This window comes from Rhipicephalus microplus, unplaced genomic scaffold (genome assembly GCF_043290135.1).
Source record: "Rhipicephalus microplus isolate Deutch F79 unplaced genomic scaffold, USDA_Rmic scaffold_15, whole genome shotgun sequence".
NCBI classification, from domain to species: Eukaryota; Metazoa; Arthropoda; class Arachnida; order Ixodida; family Ixodidae; genus Rhipicephalus; species Rhipicephalus microplus.
In genome coordinates, this window is record NW_027464588.1 from 8,615,001 (window position 1) to 8,633,341 (window position 18,341).

General features: G+C 41.5%; 1 protein-coding gene across 2 annotated transcripts in view; it reads right to left on the reverse strand.

Annotated features, from left to right (window-relative positions):
- Positions 1–1,866: 1,866 nt before the first annotated feature.
- The window catches only part of LOC119173756 (glutamate receptor ionotropic, kainate 2), a 45,230-nt gene continuing 28,755 nt past the window's right edge, over positions 1,867–18,341 (reverse strand). For both annotated transcript variants that reach the window (XM_075883145.1, XM_075883146.1), the window contains 6 exons: positions 16,555–16,668; positions 13,648–13,851; positions 9,361–9,887; positions 8,138–8,336; positions 4,744–4,957; positions 1,867–2,374 (listed from right to left, as the gene is read on the reverse strand). In XM_075883145.1, coding sequence (XP_075739260.1) covers positions 2,103–2,374; positions 4,744–4,957; positions 8,138–8,336; positions 9,361–9,887; positions 13,648–13,851; positions 16,555–16,668 — 1,530 coding nt within the window. In that variant the 3' untranslated portion in view covers positions 1,867–2,102. The remainder of the gene's footprint in view (positions 2,375–4,743; positions 4,958–8,137; positions 8,337–9,360; positions 9,888–13,647; positions 13,852–16,554; positions 16,669–18,341) is intronic.

Here is an 18,341-nt window from a genome sequence, read left to right on the forward strand (position 1 = left end):
TTTATAAGTGTTCATGGTGAACTCAGTTTTTTATAAAAGCATCAAAAGAAATCGTCCCGTTTTCATGTAGCAGACGTCGCTAGTGTTGCTCAAGCGTGTTTACTTGAAACACGCGTGTAGTCATCCGATACACGTAATTTTGTTTGAATCAAAAGGTAACAACAAATATGACTGTAAATTATGACATCCGTTGTCCACATCAGGATCACGACTTTACGTCTTATGTGCACTGTAGGATGAAAACCTATTCGAATTATTTTTAATTCTCTCTGCCCTATTAGGGCCTAGTAATTTCTTTAGTATGCACTTGCTTTTTAGACATCGCTGCCCACGGCCAGGTTCTTCATATCTTGGTATGCATTTCATATCTTGGTATGCATTTCGGCACTCCAATAACCATAGTCTGTACTTGGCGTTACATGACCTATCCCAATCATCTATTGATATACCAATTCCTTTAGAAGCTTTAGTGACGAGCACAAAAAATTTGTTAGCATTTGCGTGCCTTTTCTTTCGTTTCCATTAAAAGGATTCCATGCCGGCCAGGCACTTATCTACCAACTTGTACAAAGCAAAGTACAAACACGGCTCAAGCGAAGAACAGTAGAAATTTTTTTGACAAATACTAGCGCTGAATACAAACAATACTGATTTGTTATACATTGAACTATTATATTACATATTGTAGGAACTGCATTGCAATTGTACTGCCGTTTTATCGCCCCGTATTTAGCTTTTTGTGCAGGGAATAAATTGACTGAAATCTGAACTAAAGCCCTTGGCAATTGGCATAAACAAGGTAGCACTTGGATTAAACTGACTGGCACGTGGCCTAACTGAATTGGCGCTTAGAATAAATGTTTGGAACATAAATTAATTGGCTTGGCGCTCAGATTATTTCAATGGCGTGCGCATTATTGGAAAAAAGTGAGTAAGAAAACCTGTAGTCCTTTGCAGGTACTCGATGCAGCGTGGTTTTGTCTAATGGTACACAATATAATGCAGCATGCAAAAAGCAAGCAGAAATGAATTAATTGCGTCGAAGGAGTGCGGAGAAAGTGGAGCTCTAGTGATTATATAGGAAGTGGGTGGATTATACTTTTGTACTTAAGTTTCGTGGTGCTTGCCGCAAAACCGTCCAGAAGCAAGGTGTTCGTATATACGCTTTCGTAGGACGAAGAAAGGCGCACGATATCCCAGCGCATCTGTGAATGGTGTCAGTGGTCAAGATACATTCTTGTTGGAAGAACTGTTGATCGCAGTATATAAACAGCGGCGTCTGAGCAAGTTTGTATCATGTGGATGGTCTTGCAATAAATGAATATTAACCATGCTTCTCCACCATTGTGTTCACACAAAAAGGTGCCAACTTTCTGTGCTTTTCTTTGAATATACCACAAAGGCCTTAGTGGCGTTAATGTTGTACAAGAGCATTGACGACATAAAAAGGCTAAATAACAACGTTTTTTTAACGAAAATCTCAACCACACAGTCCTTTTTGTTGATTATATGGCTGCCGATAGAAAATGCTCTTTTAAAGCTGTAAACATTTGATAGTTTGGTGAGGGCTACTTGCTTCGTTACTGAAATAATAAACCCTCATAAAGATGTTCTTAAGATATCATAAATGTTTCAATTTTGAAAACAAGGAGCCATACAAAAGTCAAAAAGGGACGTAAATAATGATGCCGGTGTTGAGTATTCCTTTAATCGTTGACACAGCCACGTGTAACCCATTTTCACAAAGTGCACTACCGGTCACATGGACGAGAAGGGCAGCTATACTGCAAAGTATTGGTAGTCTTAATGAAAATGCACTTTATTAAGCTAATGATCAGTGCTTCAACACAAAAAAACTGCACAATCTTGCAGGAGCTCTGAGCATTTCCAAGCATATTTTATTCCCCTCTCTCTCTCTCCGTACAATATACAGCAAGCAAGGTTTCAAACCATCTCAAGTCGAACACAAAATTCCACGCAAGGATCAATAGCAATTTTTTGTGTATCCCGCATGAACTTCGTTGCGCCGGTCATTGTTCAAAATGAACACAAGCTAAATAGTCCACTTCATGCGCTGAGATGTAAAAGGCTCAGGCACCCCTTCAACTGCGTCCTAATCTCGCTTTACAGAACAACTCGGCGAAAGCGATGAGGCAGGCCAGACCAAGACCAGCAAGGAGAACGACGAACACGCCACCGACTGTTCGCAGGCCCAGCTCGCTAGCTGTATCAGTCCTAGATTTGCCGGCTTCGGTAGTAGGACATCGTTTGAGCGGATCCCGTACTTTCCACCAGCGATCCTTGAATTTTTGCAGGGTGCCGCGCTCCTGCAGCCGTAGTAATGTTGACGACAGGATGTTGCGGTACGGAGATCCTGCACCAATAAACCATTATATGACATGGTTTGTTGAAAATAAGGTTTTATTTTGGGACGCATGAAGACTGCTGTGACGTATTTTCGTCCAGAAAATGGCGTAGAAAAGTGAACGCAATTAAATGGCAGTGCTATTCATGGTCGCATCGACGGGTCTGATGCTCACAGAATCGAATTCAGTCTTTTTATTATTTTTGCTGCAGAACATTTCTAAATAGCACTTCCTATTAAAAACCAATGAAACGTTTATCAATTGTCTCATGGTTTCGGCACAATCTGCAGTTTATGTCCAAGAGAAAAAAAATATAGTCCTTTGCCTTGTATTCACAGCAAGTGTACCTGCGTGCATCTTAAAAGTGAAAGTCTTCATTCGCGGAGACACGTATACATTGTTTTGCGGTCGCATACACTGATGGCGTTACCACCCCTCTTTTATATCATACCCTTTCATGTCGCAGTGATCTGGGTGGGCAGGATGATGCCACCATATGCAAGCAGCAAAATTAAGCAATGCATCGGGACCGGGACCTCCACTATTAGTTCCTGCAGAGCATTGTTCTTATGCTTCCGTTTCATTCGATGCCTTTACAATGATAGAAGCACAATTTCGTCACCGTCGTGGCCCACCACGAGTAGGCAAGGTTAGCCCAAGCTTCTACTTGCCTCATATGATCTATCCATACGAATCATAGCTGTACAATGCACCCCTGACTTACCTGGCTAAAACTTGATTAAGTGAAGCTTTGGGCTAGATGGTTTAGCAGTACGAAGTACGAACAGCATGAACTCAACACGGGTACTCATGAAAAAACACTGACAAGCGCTGTACAGTCTTTTATTGAAGAGTCTCTTCTTGTGTCTTCATGTTGAATTCACATTTTTCCTAACTCATAGTGACAACGCCGCTAATAGAACACTGCGCATCGCACTTAACATTCACCCTGAGAAAGATCGCTGCCAGGCTAGAAGGTACAATCAACGCGCGTTGCATATCACTCCAAAATGCCATGGGATGGCGTCCTTAGCCCAAGATGTGAGTCCAGTCAGAAACGCTCTTCTGGCTTTCGCACAACTTTCTCTGCTTGCGCTCTCAGCAGTAACTACTACAGTAACCACAAAGCTTTGTTTATTCTTTGATCATTCTATTTATATGTCGGCATGGAGATGTGAAACCAGGCGCTAACGTGTGTGTATCTACATTAAAGAGTGCTGTAAATACCAAACAACAACAGACATTGCGCAAGTTCTCTTATATCAATGTACGGTAAGCATTTACCTACTTCGAGAATGACACGTTTTGCTTTCGTGTTATGCCACTTGCTGTGACGTCGGAATCACGCGTTCATTTTTTGCTTCACTGACATAAACCAGCTTCATTTTGACACAAACTGTGTGCCGGCTACATGTAAATTGGGGTATATGGGACAATATTGAATTCCTCACTATATTTTAAAGTACTAACAGACCTGCTTATAAACAACAATACAACACGATCTTAAATAGGAATCACCGTCAAAGACAAACGCAGCTTTAAATTTATTCAATTACGCGCTCAATGGCATATAAGAGGTTCTAGAGAAAAGCGGGGACAATGTCAAAAAAACTATAGGCAGAGCATATTTACCTGCATACATAACTTTGATGAAATGATAATACAATAACTTGAATTGACTCAATACTCATAAAATACGTCGCCTGTGAGATTTTTGGCCCCTTTAGAGACTAACTTTTATTAGGTCGCGTGAAAGAAACGTGTCTTTGAAATCCTTTAAATATTGTCAGAAGAGGAAGTATTATGAAACATAGATCTTAGTGTTTACGTATCAACGTCATGCGATTATAAAATTGCAGTATCATAGATGAAAAACTATCCACAAAAAAACACGCTGACAACAACTCCATTACATGGTTATTACATGAAGCTCTTAATGACATGATTGTTTATGAGCAATGTGTCGTTTAGTAAAGTGGGGTTAGCGCACAATTGTGGACGATGCAGCAAGCCAATGCAAGAAATATGATACGTGTAACACTTATAGACAAGAAGAGAGCAGAGTGGAGCGAGGAAATAAATGTTCATTAATAACATCAGAATCAATAACACGACGAAATGAGCATGAGAGGAGCATGCAGCGTGAGGTCAGGCACTCGAAAATGACGCAGCAAGTTAGTTGGCCAAATGACATTACCAGTAGTCTACAGGAATAACGTGGCTTCAGCAAACACGGCGTCGGATCAATCGGTCAAAACGAGAGTACAGAAGACGCACTTGTCCTCCTGGGGTTAGTGAAGTCAGCCTCGTGATAGCGAAGATGACAATAATTATGACGAATATGAAAGTGAGACACGTTGTACAATTTAAAGCTCACCATGTGGTGTTGCGATGCCGTAACCCTTAGAGTCTAGAAGACCCCCGATCTGCTTGAGCTGGCACCGTCTTCGTACCACGTACTCAATGCTCGTAGAATCCATGAGGAAGGCGTAGCCACCGCGTTCCACACGCTCGATGCCCTCGGCAATGGAAGACACTAGGTCTTCTTTCATAGCGTGCCACATCATCTCGTACGTCTCGTGCCTCCACTCCTGCGAATCAGTGATTCCGATATACTAAGCGAAAACTGTTTATTTAAGTGATGCATGAGCAGAGTGCAATTGCTTTCAGACTTTTTCAAATAAAGTGGGAAAGTCTCAAAGCGCCACACAAGAGAAGTTTTGCTTTGAAGGGGGAGCTTGTTTCGTTGTGCTTGTTTTTGTGAATGCCGATATGTTTACTAATCTCAATATTGTGGCAAGTAGAGAATACACAAACAAGGAAGTGACACTCACGACAATGATTAGCAATGAAAGAAAACACAAAAAGAGTGTGTCTTTTTGTGGCGCTAGCTCTTAGGGACATCAGGTTTTTCGAAGAGCACAACGGAATTGGTCCCCAGCCAAGTCGAAGTTGTTCATCCGGCTCGAATGTCGCGCTCGAATTCCATTAAGCAAAACATTATAAAATGAGCCAAAGGTTGAAGCTAAGGACTGTACAAAATACACATGATATCGGAGAATTGGATTCGATCGAGTAAGAGCCCGCTAGCTGCAAGAATATTTATTGAAAATTGATTTATTTTGTTACTTGAAAGTGCAAGACTTTTCTCGTAGTGTAGCCTTACCTCAACGACACGCTTTTCTCCATGTGGCCTCTGAGATACCCGTCTACAGCGCTACAAGACGATGACAGAGTTGATATCGAAGGCAACGCAGAAAGAAGCGCAGCTGGTTGCCCGCTTATATGGATTCTATCAGGGGAGGCCCCACAAACCTGAATGAGCTAGCTTACTCGAAGGCGCGAGGTCTCGCTTTCCGCGACCTCGGAGAACTCCCCTGCCGGGCCGCAGTTGTGGAGACGAGATCGACCGACCACTTATAATAAATTATCTAGCACTTTTATCTCGGCAGGGGAGACTTCCCTCTTCTTAACAATAGGGTAAATCGAGCACAGGCATTGACTCTCGGGCTACTGCAGACGGTTTTGTATCTCAGCTCGGCTTTATTGCACAAAATTTATCCCGAAATTTATCCTAATAGCTCAGACAGGTATTGCGAATAATTCACTGGCCTAGACCACATGCTCTGGCATCGCCTGTCGTTGTGGGGCACGAACTAATCGAATGAAGAAAAGCAATTGTCCGCTAGGAGGAGCTCCGATGTCGGTGATCACTGTGGGCTGTACAGAGGGCCCACGATGTGGCGGTCAGGCTTGCTTGACTGTCCCAACATGGAAGCGGCCCAGCAGCACGTTGGGTCGTGCACCTCAAGACTTCAAATAAACTTTCGCATTCATGCATCTATTCATCAGCTAGCAGAAAGGCCTCAAACAATTAAACGGGCTGAGGATGATGGTGATGGTCTCATATCTATCACGTTCACCCACAAAGGTAATTAGCCTATAACTGGGTGGTAAAATGTTGAAAGTAATGGAATTGGAAACTTAAATCAATCTGAAAAGTTTGTTTAGAGATAAAACTTCGAATAAATAAAAATGCTTACTGAACAAGCAGGCAGATCATCTCTGTTTTCTGATAGAAATAACAACTTTGATTGAAAGAGCCGAGCGTTGATTTATGGGTGTCACGAAGATGACACATACTAACTAGAGAACAGTTTTCTTTTAGTACTTGAAGGGGTGGTGTCACCGAATTTCGAGGCTATTCCAAGCAAATTGTGGGTTTTTCTGTGTGCAAAGACTCTCCACATGAAGAGTGGGACACAAAAAACGCGTACAATATATTTCAATTCACGTCTAAAAGTGTAGCTGAATGCTCACTCCCACGATCTAGGCAAATCGCTCACGCAGCAACACTGACAATTCATGTGGCTGTGTTCTAATTATTAGACAGCACGTAGACAGTTTACGAAGACTGCTTAGAGGACAGCATGGAGCCCATGCTATTCGAGAATCGGAACACGTCTAGACGGCTTTTACGCGATGATACGCCACTTCACGTCTAGAAGAGAAACCCTTGATAAACAAACGTAACAATTGTATTTTTGGCTTATTTTGTGCGTAAATTAAATAAATTAAACGTTACTCACATTGAGCGTCTGGAGAAGCGTCAGCTTGTTTGCAGACGACCATTCCGGCGAGATTTCTTCTTTCTGGGCATATCTGAGTGATTCGCTGAGCCGCCATCTTGTTTAGACAGCAAATTAGCCTACATCGTATTTGCCTACGATGCGGTTTACTCAGACCTGCCTATTTTGCTGGTTACGTGAAAATTGAAATGGGACTGCACTACCACGCGAAGATATACTAATATGACGACGTGTATGAGCCGGTCTGAGAAGAGGGAATTGAAGTGTAGACTTAGGAAGATCTCTCTCTCTCTCGGCAACTTTGTCCCATGCGGCCTCTCCATCCAGCCTTCTATTGAACAAACCACCGTACCCCTACTTCAAACGTAACACTAACAATTAACCCACAAAGCAAGCACTATTTTTCAGGCCCTTTCGGTTTGTATAAAGTTGATCATTCCAGGTGTTTTTTGGAGTGGTGAGTTTCAAGCACCTGATACGTAATTATGTCTCGTTGTTAACGTTCAGCAACACATGTTTCTAAGCCTTCGTTTAAAACCACTGTCTGGGCAGAATTTCGCTTTATCAAAATGGTTACCTCACAAATATATCAGCATAAAAACTTCTCTACTTTGGTAATTTCTCTAGGACTACGTGACCAGGTGATTTTGTCTGCCTATTCCCGAACGTACGTAGTGCTCACGTTTTTCTGTTTTTTGAACACATCATTTGTTTTATAGGACGTACATGGTGCCATGAAAGGCCATCACCGAAACAGATATCCACTATGATATAAAATGTGGCCCAGCTTCAAAGGGTTTGATCGCAGTTGTGGTGGCTTCATTTTCGATGGACTCAAAAACGCTTGCGGCTCGTGTGCCTAATGTTGGGTGCACGTTAAAGAATTTCATGTGGTCAAAATTTTCATAGCCTTATACCGCGGCGCCATTGATAATCGTATTGTGGTTTCGGGACGTAACCCCAATAAAATACTGAATTCAGTTTACGAACAATTATGACTTCACTAACAGCACGACCATTGGATGATTATTGCTATTGTGATAACGATGCTGTTCAATAGAAAATATATTATTTAACAAGACCACTTGCTTTATTTTTGGTGCATAGTGCCTTTATAAGCAATACTGGACGCATTTATCAGCAGCCATTTATAATACTGGTCACTTATAGACAGTGCCATACCCTGAACAAGGTGTGTGTCGATCCTGAGCGAACGCATCCGTAGCGCACGGCTGACTGCTTCGCCAAGTCTTCGACACTCTCGATGGGGGAATGCAGCCTCTCTTTAGTTAGGAAAGCTGCCAGGTTAGCCGTGTAAGAGGAAACCAGCACGAAGGAGAAGATCCACCAAGTTGCAGCAATGATGCGTGCTGAAGCTGCCCTGCACAATATAATGTGTTATGTAAAATTATCTTAAACAAAGGACGGTGCCCAAGCAGGCCACGGGGTGTAAATTTGTTGACACAATGCCATTTTATAGAAAGTGTGCTACCCTATATGTTTTTTATATGGTATATGGATGCATGATATCCGATTTGTGACAGAAACAAGTAATAACAAAGGAAGGTATGCAAAATGAGCCAAACGTAATTAATGCGAATAGTGCAAACTATACTTAAAGTTGCGTTAAAGAAACATGTAAAAAATAGGCAACCAACAGTCGGGATATGCACAAAAAATCGTTACTCTTTAAATAACGGAAACACCAAATAAGTATTTTCTGTAATTTTTGTAAAAAAATTCACCAGGCCACAACAAACTACTGCGAAACATCATAATTGTAAAAGTATGTTCCTCTGTTTCTCTTTGAATATTTATGTTGAGGTAATGCCACCGTTAAGTACTTTATTGCTGTCTATCATGGGGCAGCGTCACCTCGTTGAAAGTACTTCGGACGCGTGACATTGAATATTTCAACCGAGAAAGCCAAAGTCTAAGGTTTGTCACAAAAATTACCAGTTCTTACAAGCGGGACTGGAGGACGTCTTTCCAAGCGAGAACAATGCACTAAGGCTATTAGCCACATATCTCCTCAATCTGTCAGCCGAGTTTAGATCTCCGTGCAACGTAACATTACTTTTTTTAGGCTTAAGGCGAAACACACAACTTCGTGATTAATCATTCTGAAAAGCTATACGCACTTTAAAAATATTGATGTTATTATATTTATTCAGCGTAGTCATATCTCAAGCAACAGAATGAAGCAATCCCTTAAGCGCTAACTTTTGTCTTTTGAACAATCTCTTTTATCAGCACAAGGTCGAAAACCCAACATTTGCTCAGTTGAAGTTTTCTCTTTAATATGCAAACACAGAAAAGATTGAGAACAAGAATTGCAATATTTAGTTTTAAATAAAATCTATGCAATGAAGCAGTTGATGAAAGAAAGATAATTTTCCACTTACCTAGGAAATATACCACATCCCTGCCTCATGATGGCGCTAACTATAAACCAAAAACTGTTAGAGAGAGTGAAGTCACTTTGCATCGTTGGCAGAACACTACTTCTCCGGCTGTCAGAATATAACATCTCTCGTTGGAGGTCGGAGGAACCGACTGCTTCCTGATCCTTGATGATGTCGAGCCTGGCACGGCCACTGTCCGTTTCAGTGTACCAATCTACATTACTGCGCGATAAACTGTTTCCACAGCAGCAGCATCCAAAACGTCGTGATACGGCACTATTTCTGCGGTACACTGCGCTCTTAGCCCGAGCCACGCAGCACAGAATTACACTCACTGCGACGCACGCCCCAGCGATACAAAGCCACACATCCCCCGACAGCGGAGACAGGAAGAATAGAAGGAAACGCTTCTGGTCGGTCTTCTTGTAGAGTATGCTGACCCCCAACGTCATGAAAGGCATAGTGAAGTCGACAGATTGCTCGCGCTCTGAGGTGATGGTCAGGTCACCAATCGCCAGGTCTGTCTCCTGCAGCGAAGACGTAGGAATCGTCGAGCAGTTGAGCTGGTTAAAATAAAGAGCATTTGCTAGAGATGAGGTGGGTTATAGGCACGCTTGTATACTGAAAAACGTATGGCGCTACAATTGACTTCAAGAAATTTTCAGATAATTTTGGTGGTTCACACATTCAAATAAAACTTGTAAAGAGAATGGTGCGGAATATTTGCAAAGGAAGAGTAGCCGGTATTTACCCTTAGATAATTGTGGTTGAAATGTCTCAATGTCTTCACTAAGCTTAGCTAAACAGTCTAAATCAAGCCATCTGAGGCTTACAAGTCTCAATTTTCATCTATGAGAGTGTGTCATTTCATTTATTACCCACTTGTGCTCGGTAACGTCATCCCTAATCACAGGGTCAAATAGAACACAGCTTTAGAACACCGCATTCTGTTCACAGCGAAATGAACATGACAGCACGCGTTAAATTTATTCCTACAAAATGAAAGTGGTTAGCACTTCGGTGTCTATAGTTCAAAATTGATAACTTGATTCCCAGTAGTAATATCAACTGTTAAACACTGCCGCTGCTTGACCCTTAGCCCGAGTTAGACAACTGGGTACGGTCTTTTCCATTATGCTGGCGTGTAAATGCAGTGAACAAAGAGCGAGGGCGAACACTTCTGATGCATGCCACATCAGCCATACTGAGCTTTTACGCATATGACACAAGTGGGTAAAAGCTGTCTATGTATGTGAACCAAATCTACGTTATGGCAATGTTTTTTTTTTACAGAGACGCACGTTAGTCTAAGCTGGTTGCTATTGTTTTATAAGTTATTGTTGGTATTAGGCGGCAGAAGGTAGACGATAGTTCCATGTTTAAAATACCATTTAGTCTGAAGACACGAAAGTTTTTAAAGCACAAGGTAGTTCATAACGGTTGTATCTTATGAACCGGAACGCCACCAAACTTTTTGAAGTACTGCGTGGACTGCTTATGCGCCATGCGGAGTGTTATAATCACAATCTGCACAAGCAAGTAGGACAGTTGTCCTAAAAATCTGGCTACTGAACTTGAACTTTAACTTGAGCTTGAACTTTATTTCGCATCTATACATTGTACAGATAACAGGGACACAGACAAAAAGCCACATTACGGCTTGACGAGGTCTGTGCCCCTTTTCTTTCGCAGCAAACAGTTGGCGGGCAAGATCAAAAATGCAATGCAAGAACAGATTCATGTACACACACGCACAGTAAGAAATAGAGATAATTTAAAACACTTGCATCCGAAAACAATGAACAAATTTATATACAAAGTTTGAAACGCGTCGCTATACACCTTCAACACAAAAATACACAAAAATACATAGTAAACATACGAGCATAAGAAGTATTCACTAATGAATATACAAATGTTCAAAAACGCTTCGCCTTGTACTTTTACCATAAAATGCATGTTCATTTAAAACACAATAGCGAATAAGATGTATGATCGGCACATCCAGATCCTTCGGGAGGGGAAATATGGCAGTTAATGAAGAGAGTTTAGCAAAGATGGTAAGGCATGACGTAGCATTTGTTTTCCATAATTTGTTCTACAATGTGGAACATGCCAGGTTTCTTTGTGACGTGTACTGAACGTGCTTGAATTTAATGTGAGCCTTGACAATTGCTCTAGAAAACCCATGCTATTCTTTCTTTCTATTAAAAACCGTTTTTGCAAAATTGTATTGTACACTGCCTTTAATGGTATGATATTTAACTGGTCAAAAACAGGGTCCATGTGTGCATCGAATGAAGCATTTAAAATCGTTCGAACGGCTTTCTTTTGCAAAAGGAATAAAATGTTGATGTTTGAGCTGGTTGTGTTGCCCCATACGAGATGACAATAATTGATATGTGATAGAAAAAAAGAATCTGAAAGTAAGAGCTTCACTTTCAATGGCAGCAAGAGGCGTAATCTTACTAGTATACCTGTGACTCGAGCAAGCTTATTGGCAATTGTGTTGACATGTTCATTCCATAACATGTTTTCCTGAAAAATGACGCCTAAACTTTTGACTGAAGGTACTACTTCTATCCCGGAAGTTCCTATCTGGAGACATCTATGGACAACTTGTTTTTTTATTCTTTGGTGTAAAAAGCACGCCTTTTGTTTTGGCAGCATTAATAGTTAGCGAGTTTGATAAACTCCATTTGTTTATTTGTTCTAGAGTATCATTGACAGTGCTGATGAGTTCGGCAACGTTTCTAGAAGTGATAAATAAACTAGTGTCGTCCGCATAGATAACAAATCGCGCCGTAGTCTTAATATTCGTTAAATCATTTATATAAATGTTGAACAATAGTGGTCCAAGTATGCTCCCTTGCGGGACCCCAGCACGTATCGGTAAATTTTTTGAATAGTGATTGCCTATAACAACAGTTTGATACCTATACTTCAGATAACTTCTAATTAATTTCAGAAATGTTCCTCTAAAGCCGTAAATATCAAGTTTTGTTAGTAAAGTGTTTTGATTGATGGTATCGAAGGCCTTTGAAAAATCAATGAAAATGCCAAGGGTAACCAAATTTTCTTCAAAGCCTTGCAGAATTATTTCTTTTTGGGTCAATAATGCTAATTCAGTTGAGCGACCTTTTCTAAATTCAAATTGAAAATCTGTAAGAAGATTGTGCTTGTTACAGAATGAGGTTATTTTTACATTTATCAGCTTCTCGAGACATTTAGAAAAAATAGGCAGAATTGATATTGGTCTATAGTTCGAGAACTTGTTTTTGTGGCCAGATTAGAAAAGTGCTGTTACCTTCGCGATTTGCATGCGTCTTGGAAATGTGCCGTTCACGAGCGAGATTGTACACGTGCTCCAAGACAGGACCGATTAGATCTAGTACATGCTTTGCTGGTCGAATCTGCAGGTCATCGATATCGCAGCTTTTACTATTCCGAATACTGCGAAACATGCTTTGTATCTCTTGAGTGTCTGTTGGGTTTAGGAATGCACTGTGAACGATTTTGGGTTTTAAATATTTTATGCATTGGGGATCATAGGAGCTATTTACAATTGACACAAAATAGTTGTTAAAAGCGTCAGCTAAGGCCGTGCCTGAAATGAGCTCACTGTCTACTGTTAATTCCTCTAGATTATCTGCCTGTTTGTTTCCATGCAGTAAACTATTTAGCTTTCTCCATGTGACATCGGTTCGCATTATCGTTTCGGCAGGGAACAATTTCTCGAAGTACTGTGTCTTTGCTGCCCTTAGGAACCCATTAACTTTATTCCGGAATTTTTTAAACGCGGCTAAAACTACTGCGTCTCTTGTCCTTAAGAACTGTTTAAAAAGAGCATCTTTTTGCTTTATCAATTTCAACGCACTGTCATTAATCCATGGCTTTCTTGCTTTTCTGGCTTTTTTTGTTTTACGCTTCAATGATTTTGCGTAAGCGTTTTTAAATGCGGATAAAAACAACTCGTACGCTTTGTCGCAGTCGCTGTCGTCGTACACGTCTTGCCAGCTTATGCGCGAGATTTCATCGCGGAATTTATCAAGAGTAAATGGGTTAATATCTTGAAATGTGTAGTGCTGATCTGCGGAAGGATGCAAGGGCAACATAGATGAATTCACAATTAGAAATATGGGCAAGTGGTCGCTGACCTGAGCCGGGATGACACCCGATTCAACGTTTTGTGCATCAATATTTGTGCACAAATATTGATGCACAAAACGTTACACTGTTACACTCATTTGTAGGAGTACGCAGTGAATTTTCTCAATCAAAGCTTACCATGTCCACAAGCTCGCGCATTATGCCGTTCCACCTGCCCTGTGAGTCACGGGTTCCGTAGGCGCCATCTCTGACGAGCTTGAGCCGGTAGCGAAAGCCCAGCGTTGCGGATATTTCACGGAGCAAATCCACGCAGTAACCCTCGAAGCGGTCGTTTCCCTCGAGCTTTCGCGCGGATTTCTTGAGCATGACGTATGGTGCATTCTGCAGTAAGCATCGTGTAAGACATACGCCAGAGCTTCATTCTGAAGTTTGGACGATATCGCTGGTATGTTTTCTGCTTCAGGAGACTTAGAGCTTGTATCTATGAACTTTTACGTTACCGTGCTACCGGAAGAAAGGAATGCATGTTTTTGCAAACCTTTATACCTAACAGATGCTACCTTTTAGCTTGTGCAAACCGCTAAATGGTGATGAAAATTGCATTGAAACTATACTTGATTTTGTTTAAATTGAATCATAACTGAGGCAAAATAGTAATACATGTTCTTATTGTTTTAGCGTATACTATTCTATAAACACATTGGATTACCGGACGATGGTTTGGCACCTCGTGATGACATGGACACGTTTGTTAGCGTTCACTATTTATTTATTTATTGTATACCTGCATCGCCCCATCGGGCATTACAGCAGGGGTCTTACATAAAAAATATACAAAGTAAACGCACTCAAAAAGCATGGTAAAATACATCGTTGTCGAAACAGTCAGGAAGCAAAAATTAGTGAAAAAGGAACTCTTTCGCCATTGTCCCGCTACAAAGCATTTAATCAAGAAGTGAAATGCGTGACATTTTGACAAGAACAAGTTTGTGCTCTCCTGGTTTTGCTTGACCGCCTCAGATTGCGCCACCTATCCAGCTTTAGGTCTCTTACGTTTACATTTGCGGCATTCCAGCTCCTCCAGCTTCAGTAAGCTGGGTGAAGCAAGCAGATCACCAATCGCACTCGCATTTGTGGCTTGAGTCTTCGCAACGCCAAAACCGTGCTTGGACTCGCTCGTTGGATTCCGTGCCAACCGGTTGTGACCCCGCGATCTCCAACGACAGCGCAGCTATGGCCGACCGGCTCGCTCTCCGCCACGGAGGAAGGCCCTCCGCCATATCCTGACGCCGTGAACCTCTCGCTGACTCCTCGGACTCTTGCGACCGTGTCCATCTTTTCTATTTCTTACCTCTGCAAGTGGGTATATCTGTACCTGTCCTTATCTCTTTTACTCTCCCTTTTAATCCTCCCTAACCTTTTTAATCCCTCCTTGCCCCCATCCCTCGTGAGCCACTGCAGTGTTTGAGGTGTCGCACTATGATGCAGTCAGTTACGGGGCTTACTTTTATTTTCTTTTTGATCTTTTAAGAATCATCTACGAACCGTGCTTAGCCTCGAACGAAGGTGAATTTGCGAGAGGGGGCCGGAAACGTAAGACCTTTCGAGAGAGTAGTACACGGTTCGTAAAAGTTCCACGTTTCGTTCAAGCTCATGCATGCGCAGATTAATCCTGGTGTCTGATAACGCGGTAACCTAAAGATTATACGTACAAGCTAAAAGCCCTTCATAACTGCAATCAAACGATGCATCCTTTGATAACACGCAGTCACCATTGCGTAAAAATAATAATAGACGTATTTAGCATGTACTGTATCCCAGTCTACGCATAGGGGCATTGGAATATCGTGTTACCGACCGATGGTGCCGAAATTTTGCCACACTTGTGAAACCATAGTCACGGACATATTTTTTTTCTCTTGAATACGGAGGTCACTCATTCTTAACTACGCTGCTGGAGCGCGTTTCTACAAGAACAATTTGGTACTTGCCTGGTTCTTGTCTTCCGCGCTATAGGTGGCACAACCTATCCGCTCTTTAAGGAGCTTTATGCAACTCACGTTTACGGCTTCTATTTTCTAGGTCACACAAATTAATATTATTTGTTAGAGTTTAACGTAATAAATATGATTAACGCCGTTGTGGAGGGCTGTGGTAACTTCGACCTCTTGGGGTTCCTTAACATGCACGTAAATCAAAGCACATCCACTTCAAGCATTTTCGCCTCCACCGATAATGCGACCGCCGCTGCCGGGATACGACATTGTGGCCTGTGGGTCAGCAGCCAAGTGCCTTGGCCATTGGATCATCCAGGTGAATAGGTCACTCATATTTCGTAATTTAGGTCAAACAGCGTGTTCGTAAATGGCGCTCGGACATCGGCTTCGATTGATTCGGTGGCTTGAGTCTGCGGATAGTGGATATAGAAAGTAGCCGTGAACGAAGGCGAATTCGGGATCTATGTATGGTTGTGGACTTGAAACATACCTGGAGAGTAGTTGGTGTTCCTTGAAAGCAGGTATAGGTTTCATAAACGCATGCGCAAGCGCTGATTCAATGGGGTATCCAGTAACACGTTGACGTAAAAAATTGTACCTATACGCTCAGAGCCCCTATTACTGTTTAGCATACTCCATAATTTCGTCTTCAAATAATCTAGAATGTCACCGTTAAGGATCTTGAAGAGCAAAATATATAGGGCAGCAAACCAGATGTTAGATTTGCAATGATCTTACCATCTTTCCCCTTATTTATCTCTTTTTGTCTCTAGAAGCCTATTAACGCTTTTCATGTAATACATTTTGCTGGCTTTTGACAGTATCTTACATGCATCCAGATACACATTTTCTCCAATCAGCTAAAATTTCTCATTCCCTACTCTTGTTTTGGCAATAATATTTCCTCAGATTTTCACACTTGCATCTTTCAGCTAATTTACCCTTTCACATCCAACAAGACAAAAGTATATGTATATTACCGTGATCCTATGAAATGCAGCTTTACCAGTCCGGCCGCCTACTTAACACAAGACTTTGTCGGGCGCCGCAACTTTCACCATATTCTAAGAGTGAACAATGGTCTCACCAATATCGTCGTTATCTTCAAAGTCTTGTTCTTCAATACGCTGAGTATTTCGTCTTCAAATAACTTTTCTGCTCGAGTAATGTTTAGCCCCGATGACGTACTCCACGTTCCAACCTGAGAATAAACATGCAAGCATGAACAGTACGAAGATTAGGCAAAAAATGCCATTGCAAAAATACAATTTTTCGCAGTCTTCCTAGGGTGGCACTTTAAGTTAAATCAAGTTTTTTCGCATGATACGAAAACGTAAAAGAAAATACTTTGAGCACGCTTAGCGTTCGCCTTCTGAAGTAGGACTAGTTGGCGCATTGTGTCCTTCAGTTTGTCATGATCAAGCATGCCATAGGCAAGGAGTGTTTATGCACGTGACATTGGCCATTATAGCTATCATAGCATGCGTTACAACTACTATAGCATGCCTACTGCAAAAGAAGTTGCGAAATGCCCACTACGCCATACATATTCGATTCGAAAATTGGCGAAGTACCCGCCCGCAAGATGCCACGCTCATCTGCGAAGCAACCAACTTTGTAATGAGGGGGCAGCTGACTCTTTGCGCAATTCACACGTTTTGGCACCTGGTGCAATGGTAAGATTGTGCAACGTAATAATTCTTTCTTCTAGACGGCTTCTTGGTAGATTATATTATTATAACGCTTTATTAAGCTGTGTAAAAGGCGGAAGTGGCTCTCTGGTAGAACACCGACTAGCCGCAAGAGGTGCAAGTTCGTCTCTCACTTAGACGAAATTTTTTAAAATACTTTCATTCTCATGTATGTCGAATTTCATCTCTAGACCACTTCACTGTTTACCAAAAATGCCACTGCCAACACCGATGCCGAAACTTTAGCCAAACCAATCGTTTATGGTATCACATTATATTAATATTACTGTGAAAAAAATTCGGTGAGCTATAAAAGCATCACATGTTAACGAAGGAACACAAGTGTGCTGTGCTACAGTTGCACAGCAAGAAAATATGTTACTTAACTGAGAAAACACCATTTGTTATCTACTAAATTCAATCACTACGTTAAAATCACAGCCTTATATGTACTGCATGACAACGCAATGCCATACTTACTTCAAGGCAACGCATTATTCGTTCATTCACCATTCATGCTGAAGTTATACTTCACAAGGTTCATAATGTGGAATGATAAACAAGTGGCATAAACCTAACCAAGGCGCCAGGAAAATCTGCTGACAACGGCTAAATAAAGTTCCCTCCTCAATATTAATAAGCGTTGTGACATAAGTTGTGCAGTCTTTGTTGTCATATGTTACGTTTATCTCACAACCTGTCCTACGATTAACCAGAGTGGCGTCTGAGTGGCATGACAATGCTTGGTAGGTGACAAGTGAACAATTGTTTACTGATGTAAGCTCATGTGGAACCTGTTCATTGTCTCGCAATTTAAGTCCTCGAGAGACGCGTATAAAATTGTTACCCTCCAAAACATAGTTCACCCATCTAAAAGGAGGCATGACTGCATGTAATTTTAACTATCCGTGGCGTCTCTCCCTATAGAAAATCAAGCGCACATGTTGTCCAACACTATGGTGAAAAAAATACATATTTTCGTGGTAATATCGTTCGTGAACTTATGAACTAAATGCCACTTGCAAACCACGTCAATGATAAAAACTAAGTATTCAATGTTGAATTCGAATGGCAGAGTTAGATCACGGTTTTCTGCTCTAAGCGGAGCAATCACATTCTTATGGCGGACCGGGAGATGCGTTGTGTGTTCAAATGGCAGATTGAGAGCGACCGCAGATCAGGG